The following is a 23,387-nucleotide window of genomic DNA, read 5'->3' as shown; positions in this document are numbered from 1 at the left end:
AATCCTTGAAGCACCTCTGCACTTGACTTTCCAGAAGGAAGCAGAAGCAGGTGGAAATTCAGCGAATTTACACACAGGAGGCTTGAGCACTGGCCTCTGGGGAAAAGACAAGTCCAGCTGACCTTGTTAAAGAAAGCCCTAGGGCTCTAGGCCACCTCTTTTTGTTTGCTCTCTGCTAGCCTCCTAGCTTTTTTGGCTCAGCAACGCCCAGGATTCTGGGCATATTTGTTTCCAGCCTTCTAAAAATAACCTGGGCCGCCTAGTGCCTCCCAGATGTCTGAGCGCTGAGTCTGTGATTTCCCGGCTGGTAATGGGACAGCCCAGACATGGGCAGCTGGGGTGGCTCAAGCAGCTAAAGCCACTTCCTCTGCCTCCCACCCAACGCCTACTAAGAGCTCAGCCCTACTTCTGAACCCTTGCAAAGCAAAGGAGGGCAGAGGCTTGGCTGCTTGAGTGATAGGCCTCAGAGATTGTTGACTCCACTCTCTGCTTGGGAAAACCAAGATCCAAGGACTTTCCTAGAGCACTTGCACCATTAAGATCCTCCCATCCACTCCCCAGCACTCAGTTCATGCCTACTGCTGCCTCACTTCCCTCTTGCTGCCAGGAGTCCAGGTCTCTGAGCTCAGTCTGACTTTCCCCATGACAGCTGTAAATTCCTAACAAGAGTGATGTCCCCAGGAGGTTTCCAATGGTGCCTGGAAGTGTCCAATCCAGAGCACACATTAGCAAATGTAGATTGGATTAAATTATGTAGTAGTAGCCAGGGCCATGCATGGAATCAGGCTGGGGGACAGAGCTTTTGGATTCTAGTTTAGGTGTAGGCATTGTGACATTGTGTGTCCCTATCAATTTCCCTGGATGAGTCTGTTGAATTGGAGCTGGATGAGATAGTATCTTAGGACCTAGCCAGCTCTATTGTCTTAAGGCTATGAGTTGATACCCTGTTGGGTATTCCTGTCCCTTCCTCTGCTCCCCAGTGTGTGAGGAAGTTGGCACACCCTGCTGGTTCCACCCAGATCTCAGCTTTTCCCTCTCTGCTTCCTAACTTTCTAAGGGCCTGGTTCCTGGCCCCTAGGCCCAGCTCCCCCAGTGGTGCTACCTCTGTCTCTGCCACTGGGTTCCCAGGGGTGAATCAACCCATCCCTTATTGAACATGCGACCTAGGGTAATGCCCCTTTGCTGAACTTCAGTTTTATCACCTCTAAAATAGAGATAATAGGGCTGAGGACAGAGGTCAGAGGTAGGGTGCTTGCCTAATACATGCATGGACTTGGATTCAATCCCTGCCTTAACCAAAAAATTATAAAGATTAAAAATAAATAAATGAAAATAAATGGAGACAATAAGATCTACCTTAGAGAAATAAGGGCAAAGGGGATCTCATATCTCAGGTTTCAGGTCATAAATCATCTGCTGCAGAAAGTCTTCTCTGACCTCCCAGGATGGCAGCTATTGTGCCTTTGATGGCTCTTTAGTTCTGTCCTTCTCTCCTTCATGCACACATTACATGGTCATTGTCTATGTATCCATCCTCTACCAGATTGGTGTCTCCTCAAGGCCATGAGCCTTACCCAAGGGGCCTTGCTCAAGGTTGCATGTTTAATAAGGGATGGGGTGATTCAGGGCCCAATACAGTATCTTCACAATAAAATGCTCGAGAAAACTTGTCGATGGACAAAGTGAGTGAATAAAATCTGGAGAAAGGCAAAAGGGTGTGCAGAAGTCAGTGAGTCTGATTCAGGAGCAACCTGATTAACAGGACGAGTTCTGGGCATAAGAATATCAACTGCTGCTTGGAGCACTTCCCCAGTTTTTCTGCTTGGTGAATTCATCCCTCAAGATCCCAGGCAGACATCTCCTTCCCTGAGAAATCCGGTCACTCCCTCTGATGGCACAGTACACACTTCACTATAGGATTACTTCATGTGTCTGTCTCCTTGCTCAGGTGCTGAGTTTCCTAGGGCAAGACCCTATTGGATCTCAAAGCACTAAGCACTGGATCTGGTGTGAGTTCAACAAATGCTTGGAGAGAAAGAAATGATGGAAGATATGATTTCCGAAAGTTGAACTGCTTTTTTTCTTTTTTTTGCAGTATTAGGCTTGCACCCAGAGGGCACTCACCCACTGAATTATATCCCCAGTCCTTTATAGTTTGTATTTTGAGACAGGTCTATGCTAAATTGCTGAGGTTGGTCTGGAACTTTTGATCCTCCTGCCTCAGTTTCCTGAGTTGCTGGGATTATAGTCATGTGCCACCATGCCCAGCTCTGAACGGCCTGATTTTTAATGTCTCTCCTAGCCTTGAGGATGATGATAAATTACCAAAGTAAGAGAAGCGGAGGGGTGAGCTGTAGTCCTTCCAGAGCACCCTTCAAGCATGTGTGGGTTAAATGCGAGCTAGTAAGAAGGACTGATAAGGAGCAGTGAAAATATATTCTTGGGGCTGGGGATGTGGCTCAAGCAGTAGCGTGCTCACCTGGCATGCGTGCGGCCCGAGTTCGATCCTCAGCACCACATACAAACAAAGATGTTGTGTCCACCGAGAACTAAAAAATAAATATTAAAAAATTCTCTTTCTCCCCTGTCTTTCTCTCTCTTTAAAAAAAAAAAGAAAATATATTCTTGAATTCCATTTTTGTGTCTGGACTTTTCTCTCTGCTGAAGAAGGGCTGCAAAAACCAGACTTAGCATAAAAGTTTCCTGGGTATCCAGAAGATGTTCCTCAGCCCTTGATATAAACCCATTCACTTGTACTTTACACATTTAAGCCCACGGTGACCTGGTTGGGAATGGTTTAAAGGTTAAGTGGTGGGCAGTGTGGGGAGGAAGCGGCTGCTGAAGAGAGGCAGCAGGGAGTGCTCACCAGGGCTGCAGAAAGGGAGGCACCTGGAAGGCTGCTAGTGGGAGATAGAAAAATTAAGCATGGTCAGGAGTGGTAGTACATATCTGCAGTCCCAGCTACTTGGGAGGCTAAGGCAGGACGATCAATTGAGCACAGAAGTTCAAGACCAACCTGGGCAACAGAGTGAGAGCCCACTTCAAAATAAAATAAAATTTTGTCTGGGAGTATAGCTCAGTGATAGAGCATTTGCCTAGCCTATGTGGGGACCTAGGTTAAATCCCCCAATACCTCACAAGGACAAAAAGAAAGTACAATATCACACAGGTGAAAGCACTTTGGCACTTCAGAGCACCATAGGTTGGGACCATTTAGTTCAGGGTCAGGCTTCTTTACAAATAAATGTCCCTGGATACATTACTGTATTCTGCTCTGGGCAAGTCACTTTCTGGGCCAAGGTCTCCCTATCTTTAAAATGAACAATTTTCATCAAGAGATATAAGGGCTCATGATTCTCTAGGAGTTTCCTCATGGGAGACCTCTGTTCCCAACCATATATATCAAATGAGTTTTCATCAAGGTCAAGACCTCAGTCTCCAGGGTTTTTGGGTAATAATGTTTTCCTGCCACAAACCCCAAAGAGTCGAGTCTGTGCTTGGCAGGAGGCAATATATAACCCACTAATGCTGCCTGGGTTGGGCCCACAAGGAAAAGCAAAACTGTCCAGACGCTGGCACAGAGGCTGTGGCCCATGGTCTGATTGCTACAGAAGAAGTTAAAAGGAAGCCTGGCTCTGGTGGAAACAGAAGTGCCTGAGGTCTGACGGTTGCTGTCTGCATGGTCTCTGAAGCCAGGAGGGAAGTAAAACTGGGCATCTGGTAGCTTCTTGCCTGAAAGCCCACAGGACAGTGATAGATGAAGTCTGGTGCAGAAATGCTCTCTGGTCTATAGCCCTGGTCTAGGCCAGGGGCCATCCTTGGAGAATAGAATGGTTCAGAGTTTTGGGGGAGGGCAAAGGGAAAAACCTGAAGCTGGGTCACAGTGTTAAGCAAATTTCTGTGCCTCTTGGGATCCCAATTTTCCATTTTCAAAAAAAAAAAAAAAAAGGATATGGTTTGGGCACTAATGATTTCTGGAATGGTGAGTACTGGGGATACAGGGACAGTTTGAGTAAAAGGAACCTGGCCTGTTACCATATTGGCAAGGGAATCATAGCCTGGTGACAGGGGATCATGGGTTAATCATGCCTGTGTAGTTCCAAAAAGCTCCGGACATACAGCATTTAATGGAGCCAAGGGGCTCAGGGAAAGTTCCAGAGAGGATTGGGTGGCTTGCCACCAACACATAGCTATCAGTGTCCCAGCTGAGGACAGGGTCTGGAAAGAAAGAGGAATTCAGAAAAGGATGTAGCTAAATAGAAGTTCATTTATCTTCTGCTTAGTGCTATCATTAAGATTTGAACAAGGTTCTGGAACCGTGCGGGGATTAATTCTGAGTTAGGGAAAGGAGGAAGGACAGAAGCAGGGGTTTTTAGCTGGCATTTAAAGGATGAATGTGAGCTTATCAGGCAAAGAACAGGGGAAAAGGTGTTGAAAGGAGAGGGAACAGCATCTTCAGAAGTGTGAAGTTGATGAAAGCACATGTGTGTGCTTAAGCACATAAGTGTGGTGGCTCACACCTGGAATCCCAACAACTCAGGAGGCTGAGGCAGGAGGATCACGAGTCCGAGATCAGCCTGGGCAATTTAGCAAGACCCTGTCTCAAAATTATATATATATATAAAGGGCCCAGGGGGCTGGGGATGTGGCTCAAGTGGTAGCATGCTTGCCTGGCATGCGCGGGGCGCTGAGTTTGATCCTCAGCACCACATAAATATAAAATAAAGATGTTGTGTCCACCAAAAACTAAAATATAAATATTAAAAATTCTCTCTCTAAGTAGTAATAATAATAATAATAATAAAAGGGCCCAGGGTTTAGCTCAGTGGTAAAGCTCTTGCCTAGAAAACATGAATCCCCTGCACCACAAAAATAAAAAATAAAAACAAATACAAAGAACTTTTTTTTTTAAAGCTTCTGAAATTAAAGTTTAATTTTAATACAGTATGTTGTTGTGTTTCTCTCTTTTTTTTTTTTCTTGGTACTGGGGATTGAACCTGGGGCTTTACCACTGAGCCACGTCCGCGACACTTCTTCTTCTTCTTCTTCTTTTTTTTTTTTTTAAAGAGAGAGAGAATTTTTTATTTATTGTTTTTTAGTTTTTGGCGGACACAACATCTTTGTTTGTATGTGGTGCTAAGGATCCAACCTGGGCCGCACGCATGCCAGGCGAGCGCGCTACTGCTTGAGCCACATCCCCAGCCCCAAATACAAAGAACTTGATGAGTTGCTGTTAAAGTTTGGGACAACAAAATGGGCCTGAGAGATGAGCTTGGGTAGGTTTGCTGACATCTCTCCGTGAAAGGCCTTGAATGTCATGTTAAAAGGCTTGGGTTTAATTTGGAGGGTAGCAGGGAGCCTTGGAAGGGTCCTCAGCAGAAGAGCACAGAGAGAGAGCTTGCTTTGCTTGCTAGGAGGGCAGAAGGCAGGGGTGCTGGCTTGAAGTGACTGTAGGGAGGCAGAGGCAGGAGTAACTGAGAGTGTCAGGTGTCAGACCTAGCCCCTATCAAGAAATTGAAACTTTTCAGGAGTCTACAGAGGTATGGAGGAAATGAGAACTGAAACCTGGCCCTTCTGTGGCTATGGCAGGTGTGGTCAACAAGGGAAGTGAAAGGGTTAGGGTGACTGGCAGCCTAACCTTGGTAGGGGGTAGCTTGTGAAGGATTGCAGAGACCTGGTCCTCAGGCTGGAGTCCTGTTTCAGCATGTCACAAGGTGAGGGACTTTGCTCTGAGGGAAGCCAAGGGGCAGTGTGCCCAAGTCCCTACCCCTTGTTCCTGACCTCAAGAATCCTATTTCCTCAATCCCCAGCACCAAAAAAAGAATCCTACTTCCTTCTACCAAGCTTTTGCTCAACTTGTTCTCCTGAGATAAGCCTTTTTCTGGCCCCACCCCTACCTTTCCAGCACCCCAGGGTTCCTGCCAGGTCCTCCAGAAAGCCTGCCCCAGTCACTGCCATTCCTGGGCTTCTGTAGTCCTACTGTTTATGCAGCCTGAGGGGTGACTGTCTGCCACAGGCAGAGAGGTCTGTTGTCTTGCTTAAAATTACCTCCTACCCTCAGTGGCTGTTATCTTGCTTCAGGTGCTCCCCACATCCCCACAAGAGTACTTGGGAGTGTCAGATTAGTCAGAATCAGAGCCCTGAAGCATCCAAAGGAGCCAGCATTATGTGTGCCTGTCCTAGAACGGGGACATAGAAGTTCATGGACTAGGTGGTTTTTCTTCTGGGGAAAGTCTTGACCTGACTCATGTGAATAGCAGATCCTGGTGGAATGTCCTGTTTTAGTCAGGAAGAGGCTTCAATGAAGGGACTACTGAACTGAGGTGTGGCTAGACTAAAGGGACAAACAAAAGGAGGGCGAGGCAACCAGTCAGACACTGGCAACAATGGGAAACTTACCCCTAGGAGTGAAGGGGGTCAGGAATCATTGCAGGAGCCCAGTGAGAGGTAGGGCTGCTGGCAGGAAGTGTGATCAAGGAGGGAGGAGGTGGGGAAAACCCTGACCTCTCTCTTCTCTCATCCTCTAGTTTCCTCCTTGTCTGAATCAATGCATGTGGAAGTCAGTTGGCAAGGGGGCCTGGTGATGCAGACCCCAGGAGTCAGCCCCCTGAGACACTGCGTGGGGCTGAGTGAGGGTGCAAGTGGAGACTTAACAGTCTTTAGAAAATTAGCTCCCAGACAGAATATCTGGATAACCCAATGGCCTTGATACAAGTAGCTTACCTGTGATCAGCACTGGATTGCAGGAGGTTTTACCAGTTGCTCCAGAGGGGAAAGGTGAAGCTTCACTTTTACATTTATTCTTCTACCATCTAGAAAGAACTCCCTGGTCATCCTGGGCATGGGGATACACAACTGTAATCCCAGTGACTCGGGAGGCTGAAGTAGGTAGAAGGATTGCAAGTTCAAAGCTAGCCTTAGCATTTAGCAAGGCTCTAATGAGACCTGTCTCAAAATGATTAAAAATGATAAATAAATAAAGAACTCCTTGGTCTTGATGGTTAAGAACTAGAGAGTTTGGACTGTAGGGCTCTGTGGCAGAAGACTTGCCTAGCCCTGGGCGAAGCCCTGATTTCTCTCCCCAGCATTGCCAATAAACAAACAAACAAAAAATAACTAGTCAATGATGGAACCACATGGCCTCAAAGGTGACTTTCCCAATACCCACAGTGACTGAGTGGAACACAGTGGAAGGAGGTGTTGTGAGATGGTTTCCTAGAGGAACCAATATCCGGATTATGCAGTTAGGTCTATGTAGCTATAAAAGCAATAAACTAGTCAGTCTGACTTAGAACTTGACCACACTTTTAGCCAAGACCACAGGCTGAGTGCTCAATGGGCAGAGAGAAAAGACATTAGAATTAGTTTGGCCCAGCCAAGGCATGCTGTCCTTTAGACCCATTCTATCCTCTTCTTAAGGGTCACTTGCTCATAAGCCTCTCCCCAACAGAAGCAGCAGATGGACAGAGGGCTGGCTATGAGCCAGCAGAAGACAGGCCCACATAGACCCTCAAGTACACCTTTCCTCAGCCTGTCAGACCTGGCTGTCTGTACTCCTGGTCAACCTCTGCATCTTTAAGCCTTTAAATCCATTCATCCAGCATGCCTGCTGGGTGCCACACCTTGTCCTAGGTTCTGGAAACAGGGTGACAAATAAGATTTCCCAGAGGCCTATGGGGTGGGGTGTTTGTGGGGATACTGTTAGGATGACTATTTCAGAGCATAATAAATACCATACAGTGGCACTGCTTTTAAAATTTAGAGCAAACATCCAAGAGGGGAATCCAAGGCCACAGTTCACCACTGGAGGCTCATTTCCTAAGATTCAAGACTGTCCCCAGACAGAGTTTGGGCCCATCTAGCCTGTGGTTTGTGCTTTCATGATTCCTCTGTTGGGAGTACCTCGCTCCCGGTCCCACTCCCAGTGCAGCTTTCCTGGGTCCTCTCCTTTAGGTTGGAGGCAGGCGTCCTCCATTTGGAACTACCACAGCACTTAATCCTGTGCTTTGGAACTTCTTACTCAGCCTCAAACAATAATAAGGGGTTTCTAGACCTTGTCTCTTCATCTACATTGAGAACTCTGTTTAATCCATTTTCATTCTCCCCTCCCTGAGCACTACTGATGCAGTACCTATTTCCTCAGTTAAATTTGGCAGTCCAGTTCCCATGAGGAGGGGCTGGTGAGTCCAGCAACTATAATGGAGTGGTTAACTTCAGGACACGACACAGGAACAGGGCCGCCTGGTAGTCCTGCTTCTTACTAATTGTGTGATCTTGGGCAACTTACTTAACCCCATCTTTAAAAATTGAGATAATGGAGGTTGAGAGAATCACTGGGTTAAAACATCAAAGCCCTGAGAGCTGTGCCTGGTGCTCTCTAAACATTCAAAAAACGTTAGCTATTATTATTATAGCTATTGTAAGGAGCCAGCTGGGTGTGCTTGTAAACAACTCCTGACACCCAAGCAGAGCTAGTGCAGACACACACATTGGCTCAACACACAGCCTCACTTGCAAATGGGGAGGGCGGGGAACTGTAACCCCATTTTAGACATGGGCAGAGGCTCAGGAAGTCGGGGGCATACATTCATATAATGAATACCTTTCTCAAGTGGGGGCTGCGACTTGGTGCTGGGGATTAAACCCAGGGCCTCACACATGCTAAACTGGTACTCTAACACTGAGCTATACCCTCAGCACCCAAGAGAGGTATGCTTTATATGAGGCAATTCTTACTCTCAGCAAGTCTGGGAAAAGGTGTGGGATCTATACTAGGACAAGCATCTTGATATGTTCTAAGTGTAGATTGGGCTTATGGGGGATGCTGTGTTCCTGGGGCAGATCAACACAGCAGTGAACAGCAACAGACTGGCCTGATCAACAGGGTACAAATCTGTTTGCCACTTATTGGCTCTGTTACTTGGGCAAGTTACCTGACCTATTTATATAATGGGGCCAATAATAGTACCTGGGTTGTGAGAATTAAATTAGTTATTTGCATGAAATGCTTGGAGTGGTATCTGCCAGATAGTAACTATAATAAAGCTGAGTTAGTATTAATATGCCCAGTGTAGACAAGTATCAGACAGAAGGCCGGGGGTGGTGGATTTGATGCTCCTCACCCTAGAATTGGCTTTGCCTACATCGTGGGTGGCATCTGTCTCTTCAGGGAGACTCGCCACCTGTTCCCTGTTCCTGAGCCAGGGAATTCCCTCCCATGGCGACTGACAGCAGCTCCTGGCATTCTGATGCCAGATGATCTGCCCACAGCAGTTGAGTGAGAATTAGATCACGTCTCACGGCCAAAGTTTGCCTGGGAGGACAGGCAGGTTTAGGAACCGAGGGTGTCCACTTAGGAAGGCTGGATACAGGAGGGGAGTGCAGACCCTGGGAAGCTCCTCTCCACGCCTTGGGCCTGTTTTGGCTGAGGGTGGTGCTGCAGACAGGGGAAGGGCAGGTGCCCAGGGAAGACAGGCATGATGCCAGGGTGTCTGCCAGCCCTTCAGGACACTTGTTTTGGCTTCCCTCCCTCTAGTAGGGAGCAGAGAAGCTGTTTTGTTTAGGCATCAATTGGGCAGGCTGTGGGAAAATAGGCAGGCAGGTTGCCTAAACTGTGCAGGGCTTGCTCTCCTCACAGGTCAGCCCACACAGTGGTGGCAGGGCTGCCACATCCCATTGTGCTTTCCCTCGCCCACAACTCCATCTTTCTCCTCTGATTCCTGACGGAAGCTCCTTCCCTAGCTCAGTCTCAGTGTGTGTGTGTGTGGGTCCCCATGGAAAGGGCCCACAGGTTGGTAGGAAGTACTCTATGCCTCCCAGGCTGGGCCTTGGAGAAGTCCCTAGTGGAACCTCTGGTGTTACAGATGAGGAAACAGTGGCTGAGGGAGAAGCAGGGACTTCCCAAGTCTTCACAGTGAGTCAGGGGAAGAACTGGAACTATAATCAGGATCAATCTCCCCTCACCATGGGAATTCCTCTTTTTATTTTTTAAATTGACAAACAAAACCAGAACAAAATGAAGGAATGCTCACACAAGGGAAAACTCACATTTGAGGGTTGGCATGGTTGCAGGCACTTTACATAAATATTCCCACTTAATTCCCACCACAAACCTGCAAACAGTCATTCTTCCCCTTTTATAGACGATGAGGGAACCTGGATGAAAAGAAGTTTCAAGACTTGATCAAGAATCCAAAGTTAGGCAGAGGAGGAACCAGACATATAACTCAGGGTTGCCTGACTGAAAACCCCAGAAACTTCACCCTTCCACCCACACCTGACTGTTCTACTCATTCGTGCCTGGTTTTCAGAGCTGTAATCAAAGTGCAGCTCCCAGTGGAAGGCTGCCGTCAGCGTCCCACATAGGCATCACTTAGCTTTCCCTGCTGCATCCCAGTCGGCAGTCTCTGGCTTACGTGGCTCCTCAGCCCTTTACAGATCATATGCTTGATATTTCATTTAATCTTCACAACAGCACACCTGGGAGGAAGACAAGACATTCTACAGATGTAGAAACCAAGGCTGAGGACAGTGATGTGCCAGAGATCACATTCAGAAAGTGCTTGGCAAAGATAGGGCTACAAGTCTGGTTTCCTGTCTCTTGATGTCAAAATCACATGTCTGCCAGCTCCCACCACAGCCTGGAGACTAGCTCTTCATCCTCCCTCATCCTCTAAATTGTAATATATACTCCCTGGCAGGGATACCAATTGACCAGATCATTCCCTGCCCCATTGCCTGCTTCCTAGGGACTTGCCTCTGGCCTTAGATTCCTGCTACCTTCTAGTGGGGCCCTGAATTCCTATGATTCTCCTGGCCTTACATATCCCCCATTCACTGCTGTGATCTTTAATCAATTTTGTTAAGACTTGGAGCTTTTGGAGGTTAGGGCCCAAGTCTCACCCCATAGACCTTCTCTTGACTAAGCCCAGAACAAGAGACTTTAAAAAAAATTAATTTATTATTCTAACAAGGTATATATAACAGCAGAATGCATTTTGATTCATTGTACACAACTGAAGCACAACTTTTCATTTCTCTGGCTGTACAATATAGCATCACACCATATGTGTAGTCATAGATGTACCTAGGATAATAATGTCCTTCTCATTCTATCATTTTTCCTGCTCCCCATACTCCCTTCCCTTACCCCCCTCCCCTTTGCCCAATTAACAATTCTTCTTTTTTCCCGTGCCTCCTCCTGCCATTATGGATCAGCATGCACTTATCAGAGAGAACATTCAGCCTTTGGTTTTTTGAGATTGGCTTACTTAGCTTAGCATGATATTCTCAGCTCCATCAATTTAGCTGCAAATGCCATGATTTTATTCTTTTTAAATGCTTAGTAATATTCCATTGTGTGTGTATGTGTATGTATGTATGTATGTATGTGTGTATATATATATATATATATATATATATATATATATACACACACACACACACACACATATACCATAGTTTCTTTACCCATTTATCTGTTGAAGGGCATCTAGGATGGTTCCATAGTTCAGCTATTGTGAATTGAGCTGCTATAAACATTGATGTAGCTGGATTACTATATAGTATGCTGATTTTAAATTTTTGGGTATAGACTGAGGAGTTGGATAGCTCAGTCAAATGGTGGTTCCATTCCAAGTTTTCCAAGGAATCTCCATACTGCTTTCCAGATTAATTGCACCAATTTGCAGTCCCATCAGCAATGTATGAGTGTGCCTTTCCCCCCACATCCTCGCCAACACTTACTGTTGTTTGTATTCTTGATAACTGCCATTCTGACTGGAGTGAGATGAAATCTTAGAGTAGTTTTGATTTGCATTTCTCTAATTACTAGAGATGTTGAACATTTTTTTTTTTCATATATTTGTTGACTGATTGTATATCTTCTTCTAAGAAGTGTCTGTTCATCTCCTTAGCTGATTTATTGATAGGGTTCTTTGTTTTTTTGGTGTTAAGTTTTTTGAGCAGAACAAGAGACTTGTTGAATGATACTGAATGGAACCCAAGGGCTAGTTCTGCTACGAACTCAATGTGAGCCCTTGCTCTCTTCTGTCAGCACTGACCTTCAGGTCTCTTCCCAAGTGCTGCAGTTTGTTTGTTTTTTTTTTTAAATGGTACTGGGATTGAATCCAAGGCTTTATACATATAAAATACATACTTACACACAGCACTTTAAACACTGAGCTACATCGTCATCCCTTTTATTTTGAAATAGGTTCTCACTAAGTTGCCTACGGTAGCTTTGAACTTTCAATTCTCCTGCCTCAGCCTGTTGACTAGCTGGGATTTCAGGTGTGTCATCATGCCTGGCTCTAATGTGCTGAGATTGTTTTGAAGTTGGTTAGAGGAGGAGACAGACACACCCACCCAGGCTGACTAGAGGGCTGTGTTGGGCAGTAGAGGGTAGGGAAAGGAGACCCAAGTTCGAAGCAGGTGAATGGAAGTGAGGTCCACAGTCTGCAGTAGATCCCCAGGCGGGCTTGATGGGGTTCAGGAAGGGATGGCTGCCATTTGGATGTACTGATAAGCATTGCCGAGTAGCCTGTGCCAATGTGTCAGGGATAATGACAGAGTGGAGAGGGCCATGGAACTCAGCTGCAGGGAGTGTGTGTGCGGTGCCTTGGTATATAGTATGGACAGGTGGGCTGGTGGCCACATTTTCTGGAGAGGGCCTTGGATGGAGTATAAATCTGACCTGGGTGCATGCTTTGTGCCTGTTGTGGGGTGTCTTTCCTACTGTAGGTTTGGTAAAGGGCTTCTGCACACTTTTGTCTTCCTACAGTTTCTCCCAGAAGTTCTGTGTAATACCAGAAGAGCTGGTCTTCTAATACCCACTTAAACACCTGTTCAAAGCATGCTTTTGATCCTGGCTCTGACTTAATCTTAGAATCACGTTCTGGGAGAAGTGTACATTGGAGGATGTTGGAGCGAGAGCACAACTTCAAAGTCAGAGGGAGATAGGGTCCAGACCTGGCTCTCCTTTATTAGCTGTGTCCTTAGGTAGGTCATTTCACTTCTAAGCTATAGTCTGTGAATGCCCAAATGGGGTCATATGTATAATGAGGGTTGGAAACAATATAAATAATGTGGCTATTTCAATGCTTGAAACATGGAAGAAGCAAAATAAAGCATAGGTGTTATTAACTTTTTTCCAGATTGAGAATCCTATCCGTAGCCTCTTTGATATAAGAAAGCCAGCACCTGCTTGCCCAGCCCTAGGGATGGGCAGCTCACCTCCTCCAGAGGCAGCTCAGAAATCTTCTTCCTGAGACCCAGTTGAGGCCTGTACCAGTTTTGTCACTGGGGCCTCAGTGCATTCTGCTCTGCAGCCCTTTCCCCAAAGAATCTTAAGAGGTCTTCCTGGGAACACAGTGCTCATCTACAATGCAAAAGCAAGACTTTGGAAGTCCTCATCCTTGTTCAAAGAGGTACATTTTAAGTTGGCTTACACAGGTCACAGAAATTCCTTCCCCTGTACTATGGAGTTTGGAACACATGAATTGTATTGTCTTCAGTCTTATTTTTCCTGGATGAATGCTCCCAATTCTTTTAAACATTCTTCACAGAGGACCATTTTTTATGGAAGAATCAGTTTTTTTCCCAAATTCATCACTTCAGGGCAAGTCACTTATCTTTACTGAGTCTCCAGTTCCTCTTCCATAAAAATGAAGAAAATAATACTATTTCATAGGGGTACAGTGAAAATTAATTCAGAAAAATCATGAAAACTTAGTATTTGAATAAAGCACCTGTAAATGTTAAATATATATATTTTGGTTCTGGGGATTGAATCTGGGGTGCTTTGCCACTGAGCTGCATCCTCATACCATTTTTTTTTTAGACACAATATCTTTATTTATTTATTTTCATGTGGTGCTGAGGATCGAACCCAGTGCCTCACATGTGGAAGGCAGGCACTCTACCACTGAGCTACAGCCCCAGCCCCCTCATACCTTTTTATTTGGAGATATGATCTTGTTAAGACACTGAGAGTCTCACTCAATTGCTGAGGCTGGCCTCATACTTTCAATCTCCTGCCTCAGTCTCCCTAGTTACTGGGAGGCAGGGGCCAGGCCTGGCTCTCCTTTATTAGCTGTGTGACCTTGGGTAGGTAATTTCACTTCTAAGTCACAGACATGTGCTACCATGCCTAGTTAAAACATTAAAAAAAATGTCTCCAAAATAAAGGGGTGATGGTGGTACTGATGATGTAGCTCATTGGTAAAGCACCCTAGGTTTCAATCCCAAGGAATGTGGAAAAAGAAAAAAAAAAGAAAGAAATCTTTTTTTTTTTTACTGTGGCGCTGAGGATCCAACTCAGGGCCTCGAGTATGCTGGGTAAGCACTCTACCACTGAGGCATACCACAAGACCCTCAAAAATCACATTTTTGAAAACATATTCAACAGGTAAGTCTGCTGATATTGCCCTTAGCTCTTTATCAAATATTGAGGGGAAATCATTCCAGAAAGTCATTTGCTACTCTAAATGATGGCAAATCAGGCAAAGTATGACTCCTAAATAAATAAAATAAATTCCTAGGGTCTGATTACATCTGTAAAGAGCCTATTAATTCTAGAGTTCATTTACCTTATTCTTAAATGGGCACAAAAGCCCAGAGAAGTCTCAGAGATCAGTGGTCTAGGCTGGATCCTAAATCTCCCAATATCCATCAACTTTATATCCCCAGTATTCACTTCCCAAGGAGGAAGCCAAAGAGAGGATGATCTCTGGGTCAGAGCAGTTGCACTAAGGACTAGGATTCAGCAAATCTTTGTTAGGCACCTGCTGTTGCAGAACATTGCATTTAGGCAAGTGCTGATACCCCTCCCTTACTAGTGAAGTGTCATTTATGGATGGTTGGTATGGGACCTAGCCCCGGTAACGCCTAGGTTGATTCTATCTTGCTTACCCCTATCGCCCCCAATGCCTGGCATTAAATCTTGGCAAAAGGCAGGACCCAGCAAATACCTTCTCAATGATGAATCAATGAATATTTTTTGAGTACAGAGTATGTGTTAGGTTCTGTGTAGGAGAAACTCTAATTAACACATGCTTGTGAGGATGGTATGATATAACTCCATTTAATAAGTGAGGAAACAAAGGCTAAAACAAGGGAATGGATTATCCTGAAGGCTTCACACTGAACCAGTGGATCCCAGCCTCTATACCTCCTGTCAGGGCTGTAGCTGTTGCTCCATAGTCCTCTGGGCTCAGGAGCCCCACCCACCTGTTCCCTTGCCCTTGGCCTTCCCTGATCTAATAGAGGACTGTGGTGGAGGGCTGATTTTTGAATAGCCTCAAGGAAACCAGAAATAGCAGGGTGTGTCTCCTGGTTTAAACATAGCTCTAGATAAATCTTATTGAAGCACAGCTGATTCTATCACTTTCCTGCTTAAAACTCTAGATTCAGTGTAAACCACCTGAGGTCAAGTTCCACCTTCCCAATTTCTGACCACGTGGCCGCCTGGCAAATTACCCTGGTCTATGCAGGCCTCACTTTCCTCTTTTGCCTGAACTGCACTTCTGAGAACAATTGCCTGCAATTCCAACTTCTGAAAAAACCGTGGGGGTGATTCAGCTCATTCTCCACTCAGCCCTGTGGCTCCGAGCAAGGGGAAGAGGCATTTCCACTCTTTTCAGGACCCAAGAAGGCTGATACCAGGGCCTGCAGATCGTCTGGACAGAGCATGATGGTGAGTGGGAGGACATTTCCTAGATAAGCATCCTCATTGGTAGATGAGCCACCCTAAGTTCACTCAGTCAAGGGCAAGCAGAGTGAACTGACGACACTCAAAGGTCCTCACTCCCAAACAAGGGCCCCGGGTTTCTTTTATGTACCCTACTGCCTCTTCTACTTTACCCTATGTTGCTCACCCACCACCTCTTTCCTTCTTCCTTCCCTCCCTTTCCTTCTTTTTGGAGATCAACCTAAGGCCTCAAACATATGAGGGCAAGTGCTCTACTACCAAGCTACACTCTCAGCCCCTGTATTTTTTTCTTTTTCTTTAAATATTCATTTTTCAGTTTTAGATGGACACTATCTTTACTTTTATGTGGTGTTGAGGATCCAACCCAGTGCTTCATTTCTATTTCTGCTGTGACCTTTGGAGAGTCTCCACTTTTCTTCAGATACAGTGTGACACGGTAGCAATGTCTTTTAGACTGCTCTGCTCCCTTTCAGCAGAGTCTCGATTGTCTTGTAGTAGACAGCGTTTTCTCTTTTGCAGAGCAAACCGCTTACTTCTGTACTTCCCACCCCAAATCGCAACGGACTGGCACCTGTAGCCAGTTGTAAAAGGATTTGTCCATGCTCAACCCCTTGTGCACAATTAGCTAGCAGGTAAAGAGGGATGTGAGTAGCCGAGAGGAAGCAAAAAAATAGATCTCTCTTGCCATGGGCATACCGGGCCCCTTCCCATTGTAAAAACCTCCCTACGAGTGTCGCCCCCCACCATTCCTTTACCCGGACACAAACGCTCAGCTAAAGCCGGCAGGAGGCGGGGGCGGCCTGTGCGCGTGCGTCGGCGCAGGGCCCTCTCCCGCCCACGTGCGCGCCCCCAGCTGGAGGCGCGCGCCGCGGCGAGCTGGCGGGAAAGCGCGCGGGAAGCCCCCGGCTGACTCCCGGTGTGGGGGAGGGGGCTGGAGGCGTTTGGAACGTGCCACTCACGGAAAGAAATAGGGGAATTTTCGCGCTCCTCTAGAGTTTCTACCTTTCCCATCCTCCGACCAATCCGTTAGTTCCCCCCCGTCCCCCATCAGGATACGGAGCCCCGCGCCGCGGCCTCACGCCCCCGCTGCAGCCTGGCTGGGCCAGCTAACCTGATGGTGCTGGACTAAGCGGTTCCCTCCTCCGCCGGAGCGGGGCGCTGCGCCGCGCGGTGGGGCCGGAAATTCCCGCGGCCTGAGTGGTGGAGCCCTAGCAGGGAGCGCGGCGCCGCCTTCCTCCTCCCGGGGCCGGGCGGGGGCGTTGGGCACCGCGAGGGCCGGGTTGCCGGAGTGGGTGGGGTTGGGGGCCGCCGCGTCCGCCTGGAGCACGGGAGCAGGCGGCAGAGCGGGCGACGCGGCAGCACCCTACCAGCGGCTGGACTAGTCGGGAGACCCTAGCGCCCCTGCTCCTGGCCTCCGCCCCCTCGTGGTCTCCGCCTCCTTGCCTCACACACCCCCCGGGCCGCCCGGGCCCCAGGCCTTCCCGGCGCTCCTCCTCCCTCTCTTCATACTCGCTTTGGCCGGGGTCCTCTTGCTGCCTGCTGGCCTTGCTGCTTCTGGGGCGAGTCCTCCTCCTTGGGCTCCCCTTTCTCTCTCTCTCTCTCTCTCTCTCTCTCTCTCTCTCTCTGTCTCTCATACACACACACACACACACACACACACACACACACACACACACTCGTGCCCTTGCTCTCTGGGCCACCCCTTCCTCTCCAGCCCTACTCCTCTCGTTCTTGCTAACGCCGCCGTCGGGGGAGGATTGATGTCCCTTCAGCATCATGCAGCCACCGCCGAGAAAGGTAAGGGCGCAGCCGTGGAGCTTTGGGGTTCGGGAGGGTATGCGTACTAGGAATGCGGCTGGGGCGACCGCTGCGCCCCCTCCCCCTCCCCGCAAGGGGCCGTGACCGCTTTCGCCTCTGGCTTGTCACAGAGTTGCCGCTGGTTCCAGGCGAGTGTTTGTGGGAGGGCGTGTGAGGTGCCTTTCCAATAGAGGGACTGCCGGGGTTCGTCTCCTTCACTGCACTGAAGATGCCCCCAGACATTTTACAGGAGTTTCGGGTGTGCATTTGTATGTGTACGCCTGCATGGCAGTGCTGCCCGCTGCAAAGTGCATTCTCGGGGCTGCATTGAGTGGAGGCGGGGGAGCCCCTGCAGATTTGCAGAGCCTTGTGCGTGTGTGATTGTTTAGTCTGCACCAGGTTTGAGCCCTCCAGCCGCTTGTCGCCACCCCCGCCCGTTTGCAGATTTGCGGGAGATTTGTTTCAAGCCTAGTCCTAAGGTTTGGCCTGGTTTTCCCACGGGGCTGCCGAAAAGAAGTTGGAATAGTCATAGCCCTCCCATTCTAGGGAAAAGCAAATTAAGAATTGATGGATCCTGTTTTTCTACCCCCACCCTTTCCACGAGGTTCTTTCCCCGCCCCCAGCCAGGGGGTAAGGAGGCGGTGGCATTGCCCCCAGGAAGGCAAGAACCGAACCCTTCGACAGTGCACTGTGCGTGGCGTGTGCACTTAGATCTGGCCTTGGATAGTCAGGGTGGGAGTGACGAGTGTTCTTGGCTTGTCAGCAGCTTCCCGCTGCGCCCTTCTCTGGCTTTTCCAGTGGCCGAGGCTGTGTCCTTGTCCTTTAAATTCTGCACATGGGTACTGAATGTCTTCTGTGGACACTGGGTGGAGGAGGCCATTCTGTCCTCCTCTCGTGGGGAAACATTTGCTGAATGCCTAACTCATCCGTGTCTTCTTTCTCTTTCTTAATCCGGGATCAGTTAAGTGAGACCTTTTCTTTTGCACATGTACTCCCACTCCTCTGGGTAGCCTCGCTCCAGTGGCCAGGATTCCACGATTGTAACCTCGAACCCTGAGGTCCGGCCTGGCAGGCTTGGAGGCTCTGGCCCGCTGGCATTTGCTGTTTAAAGTGGAGCCTTCACCCGGCCTGGCTTGCTGTGTTAGTTTAAAAGCACTGCATATGTTGGAAGGTCACTTTTGCTTTCTCCTTTGTGAGATTGTGATTTGACGCGCTGTCAGCGAGTGGAGGGCATCATCCTGAGACAGTGTGCTTTCTTGCAGCCATTATGGAATAATTTATGTAGTTTGATTCATTACATATTATTTCATGATTGTATAAATTTCGGTCATTAGGTATTAGGTACTCTTATGCTCTCCTCTCCCACCTACACTCTGCTCACTTCTCCTGGTGGTTAATGTCTGAATCTTTTTTGGAAGAAATAGAAGACTGGCTCTTTTAAAACTGTTAGAGGACCTAGGTATGTACTGAGCTTGTGCATGAAATAGAATGGCAGTTTATTTTTCATCTTTTTATAATTTTTATACCAGTGTATTTTCATTCAGCCTGTTACAGGTCATTTGACTACCTTTTTATTAAATAAATGTGTTTAATAATGAAACTAGATGGCAAGTAGTGGGTTTACGTTCTTTAGGGAGAGAAAAGTAAGAGGTGTATATATTCTGACAAATTTTAGAGTTTTTCCTAATTTTTTTTTTGTTCAAGTTGTAGTTTGGCCTTAATAAATATATGGTGTATTTTAGGTGAAAGTAACACAAGAACTGAAAAACATTCAAGTTGAGCAGATGACAAAACTTCAAGCCAAACATCAAGCAGAATGTGATTTGCTTGAAGATATGAGGTAAGGTTGTAGTAAATAGTTTGAGAACTTTAAAAAAATTATTTTTAGTTGTAGATGGGCTTAATACCTTTATTTTATATGGTGCTGAGGATCGAACCCTGTGCCTCACACGAGCTAGGCAAGTGCTCTACAACTGAGCTACAACCCCAGCTCCTAGTTTGAGAACTTCCATATCTCTTTTTCAAAGAACCTTTGAGTTGCCAACCCTGTTTGGATCTACTGATGGAATTTCCTTTTGGATTTCCTGTTTTAAGGCTGTTAGAACTTTGACTCAGCTGGAAATTATAACTGGAACTAACACAATACAAACTTTTTCTCTGTAGTGTACACATACTATTATGAAAAAAACAAGGGCCTTAAAAGTCTGTCAGTCAAATTATAATTATTGAAGTAAAAATTCTTACTTATGTCTTTCCACTGAATTGTAACAATTATTCACTGTATAATTTTACACAGATTTTTAAATCAACTCTTATGGTTAATGGTTAATATCTGGGGTGAACCACTCAACCCCAGATGATTAGATACTAGCACTGTTTGTTAAACATGACAAACATATAACTGTCTTTGAATGTTAAACTTAGTGAGAACTATGTTTTCATTTTATTTTATAATTAAAGTTACTTATATTTATAATCAAGATAACTTTTAATTTAATAAATAAGACATCTTAACTAACATTGTGAAAATTAGTATCTTTCTATACAGAATGAAGCATGACTTTTTGAAAGAAACGCACTAACCCTCTCCTTTTTTTTAACAATCCTGTAGTAAAAACTGACAGTTCGACAGATTCTTTTGTAAGGGATAGAAGATGATTTGCATATTGAAATGGTGGTTGCAGTTCTTATTTCACTTTAGTAATATAATTATCAAATTGCAGTTGGATCTATAAGCCTCATCAATTGCCTAACTTTATGTTGGTTTCATAAAAAAATACTAACTAGATAATATTATGATAAAGTATATTTGTTTGGAATTGCTAATAGCCCAAAGATTTTAGTTTAAGGTGTTTCATTTTTTCCTTTTCCATACTTATGTACTGTTTATGAACATTTCAGCTATATACCTGTTCTTTTAGGGTTTCTGAAATCTATTCTCATCTCTCTTGGATTCACCAATATTGTTGTTTTTCCAACTGAAAAGTACTGTATTTTGTGGTACTGAGGATTGAACCCGGGGCGTTCTACCACTGAGCTATAGTCCTAGAGCTGTTTTTTTTTTTTTTTTTTTTTTTTTTGAGACAGTTATTTCTGAGTTGCCCAGGCTGGCCTCAAACTTGTGATTTTCTTGCCTCAGCCTCCCAACTAGTTGGGATTACAGGTATGTGCTACCATACCTGTTCACAAGGAAATTTTTAAATTTAAAAATTCCTGTTTAAGATATCTGAAGCTAGCTGGGTGCAGTGGCCCATACCTATAATCCTAGTGGCTCAGGAGGCTGAGGCAGGAGGGTTAAGATTGTGAGTTCGTAGTCAGCCTCAGCAACGGTGAGGCCCTATCTGTAAATAAAATACATAAAAGGGCTGGGGATGTGGCTCAAAAATGGTTGAGTGCCCCTCAGTTCAATCCCCAGTAAAACCACCCCCCCCCAAAAAAAAAAAAGATACTTAAAGTTTTATCATGGTCTTAAACATTTGTTAACTAAGTATATGAAGAAGATACTTTAATTGAAATCTCTAGATGAAGGAAGTAATCAATTTTCAGAAGCATTTCAGGTAGGCAACTTTAGTGTATAAGTGAAGATCCTGTGTTGGGTGTGGGTGGTCATGGCCATTAAGTCCTATTGATTTTCTCTTCTAAAAACTTTCTGATTGCTCTTTTCTCCTATTGCCTGTACCTTGGTGCAGGAGCTTATAGTCAATAATATGGATGTGGCAGACAGCTCTGGGTTTGTTTCTAGGCCCTGTGACCTACTAAGGTGTTATGACTTCTAAAATGTCTTCATTTTTCTACTCTTAAGTTGCCCCATTTGTAGAATGGGGCAGTTGTGGCCTTTATTCAGAAGGGTGATACAGATCAAATGACTGCATGTAGATGTGGTATATGTTAAGCTAAGTTGAGGTAGATTTTCACTCTTGCTGCTACTGTTTAGTTGTTTGTATTATTGCTGATCCGTGATATTTTGGCCACATTATTACAATAATATTCTAATTACCAGCAGTGTCCTTATATCTTCCATCCCCCAACCTCTCCTTTTTAATGTCTTTCATATTGTCATCAGTTAGCCATCAGTTATTTTATTATATATTAGCTCTCTGTGTACTTCTAGATAAAGGCCCATCACCTTGTCATAACATACATGATGCTCAGCAACCTAGCTGCAAGGTTTCCTTACTAAGTTACGTGGGCATGTTTCATGCCCATGCAGCCTTCTTTTTTATTCCTCCTACTCTTTAAGACATCTACTAATCTAGTTGTGTGTTGTACGTGTACGTCTTTGTTTGCTGTTCCCTCTGCCTGTTAATACCCTTCCTTCCACTTTTTCACATGGCAGATGCTATTACTACCTCTGTAAATTGTTCTCTGTGGTCTCAAAGGAGTTTGATTTTTCACATGTTTCTGGCTTCTCCCACCTTGTGAATTCTTTGAAGTTAGAGGTTATTTCTTACTCTTTTTTTTTGGTACTGGGGATTGAAGGCAGATGTGCTTTCCCACTGAGCTATGTCCCCAGCCCTTTTTATTTTTTATATTGAGGCAGGGTTTCATTAAGTTGCTTAGGGCCTTGCTAAATTGCTGAGAATAGTCTTGAACTTGTGATCATCCTGCCTCAGCTTCCCAAGTCATTGGGATTACAGGCTTGCCCCACTGCACTTGGCTTATTTTTAGTCTTTGTATCTTTAGTTTGGAATGGCAGAATTGTCAAGTGAATATAACTGTATTTAAATGTACTTTATTCAGCCTTGAATGGTGACACATACCTGTAACCCCAGTGAATTGGAAAGCTGTGGCAGGAGGATCACAAGTTTGAGGCCAGCCTCAGCAACTTAGCCTAGACTTTGTCTCAAAATAAAAAGGATTGGGGTATAGCTAAGTGGTAAAGTGCCCCTGTCTTCAGTCCTCAATACAGGAGAAACCATATTTGTTCTTAGGTGGGCTATTTTATAAGCCATTTGTGGAGGACTGTAGTAGGGTATCGTTGAGTTTGTGTTACACTTTAATTCATGAGGGCATGATAAATATACTGTACTATTTGATATAGAATGTATCTGTATTTATAAGTAAAATAAAAATTTAAGAGATTGGTGGTACTCTAAGGGACTAGCAGAATTTTTTAAAAGGAGTCAAATATGTTTTTCTGTTCAGTTCACTCCCTTTTTTTTTTTTTTGGTAGTACTGGGGATTGAACCCAGTGGGGCACTATTTTTGAGCTATATCCCCAGCCCTTTTTATTTTATTTTGAGACAGGGTCTTGCTAAATTGCCAAGGCTGGGCTTGAGCTTGTGATCCTCCTGCCTCAGCCTCCAGAATTGCTGGGATTACAGGTGTGCAGTAATGTGCCTGACACTCCCATGTAGGGGTGTGTGTGTGTGGTGTGTGTGTGTGTGTGTGTGTGTGTGTGTGTGTGTGTTGTGTGTGTGTGTGTGGGCGGGTGGCGGGGAGAGGGTACTGGGGATCAACACCAGGGCCTTGTGCACACCAGGTAAGCACTCTACCACTGAGCTACATCCTAGCTCTTTCATGTAGTTTTTTTGGATATTAGGATATAACCCAGAGGCAATTTTACCACTGAATTATATCCCTAGTCTTTTTATTTTGAGACAGAGTCTTGCTAAGTTGCTGAAGCTGGCCTTGAATTTGTGATCCTCTTGTCTGGAATCAAGCCTGGCTTCCCATAATGTTTTGAATGGAATACTGTGTTAACCTACTAAAGCATGAGTATAGGTCTCTCTCTTCCTTTTTGTCCCATTGATTTAAGAACTTTAATTCTTAGGGTCTGCTATGTTATAGTATGCTTTATAGTTTGACACATTGTGAAATAAGGATGGCCATGCCATGTGTTATCAAATGTAGCTACATAATTCAGCTTTGTAGAAACAAG

At 45.6% G+C, this 23,387-nt stretch overlaps 1 protein-coding gene and 1 long non-coding RNA gene across 7 annotated transcripts in view; one reads left to right on the top strand and one right to left on the bottom strand.

Annotated features, from left to right (window-relative positions):
• LOC120889649 (uncharacterized) overlaps window positions 1-16,954 on the bottom strand; it is a 79,535-nt gene extending 62,581 nt beyond the window's left edge. For 2 of the 3 annotated variants that reach the window (XR_013437789.1, XR_013437790.1), the window contains exon 1: window positions 16,821-16,954. This is a non-coding gene — a long non-coding RNA (uncharacterized LOC120889649). The remainder of the gene's footprint in view (window positions 1-16,820) is intronic. The other variant, XR_013437791.1, reaches the window with a different exon arrangement.
• Fchsd2 (FCH and double SH3 domains 2) overlaps window positions 1-23,387 on the top strand; it is a 274,587-nt gene that overhangs the window by 1,795 nt on the left and 249,405 nt on the right. For 2 of the 4 annotated variants that reach the window (XM_005323168.4, XM_021725065.3), the window contains exons 1-2: window positions 17,368-17,506; window positions 19,249-19,346. In XM_005323168.4, coding sequence (XP_005323225.1) covers window positions 17,486-17,506; window positions 19,249-19,346 — 119 coding nt within the window. In that variant the 5' untranslated portion in view covers window positions 17,368-17,485. Of the gene's footprint in view, window positions 1-17,367; window positions 17,507-19,248; window positions 19,347-23,387 lie in introns of those variants that run through there. The other 2 variants (XM_078046647.1, XM_021725066.3) reach the window with 1 other exon arrangement.

The sequence above is a fragment of the Ictidomys tridecemlineatus genome, chromosome 4 (genome assembly GCF_052094955.1).
Source record: "Ictidomys tridecemlineatus isolate mIctTri1 chromosome 4, mIctTri1.hap1, whole genome shotgun sequence".
NCBI classification, from domain to species: Eukaryota; Metazoa; Chordata; class Mammalia; order Rodentia; family Sciuridae; genus Ictidomys; species Ictidomys tridecemlineatus.
This window is presented reverse-complemented; position numbering and strand designations above follow the sequence as displayed.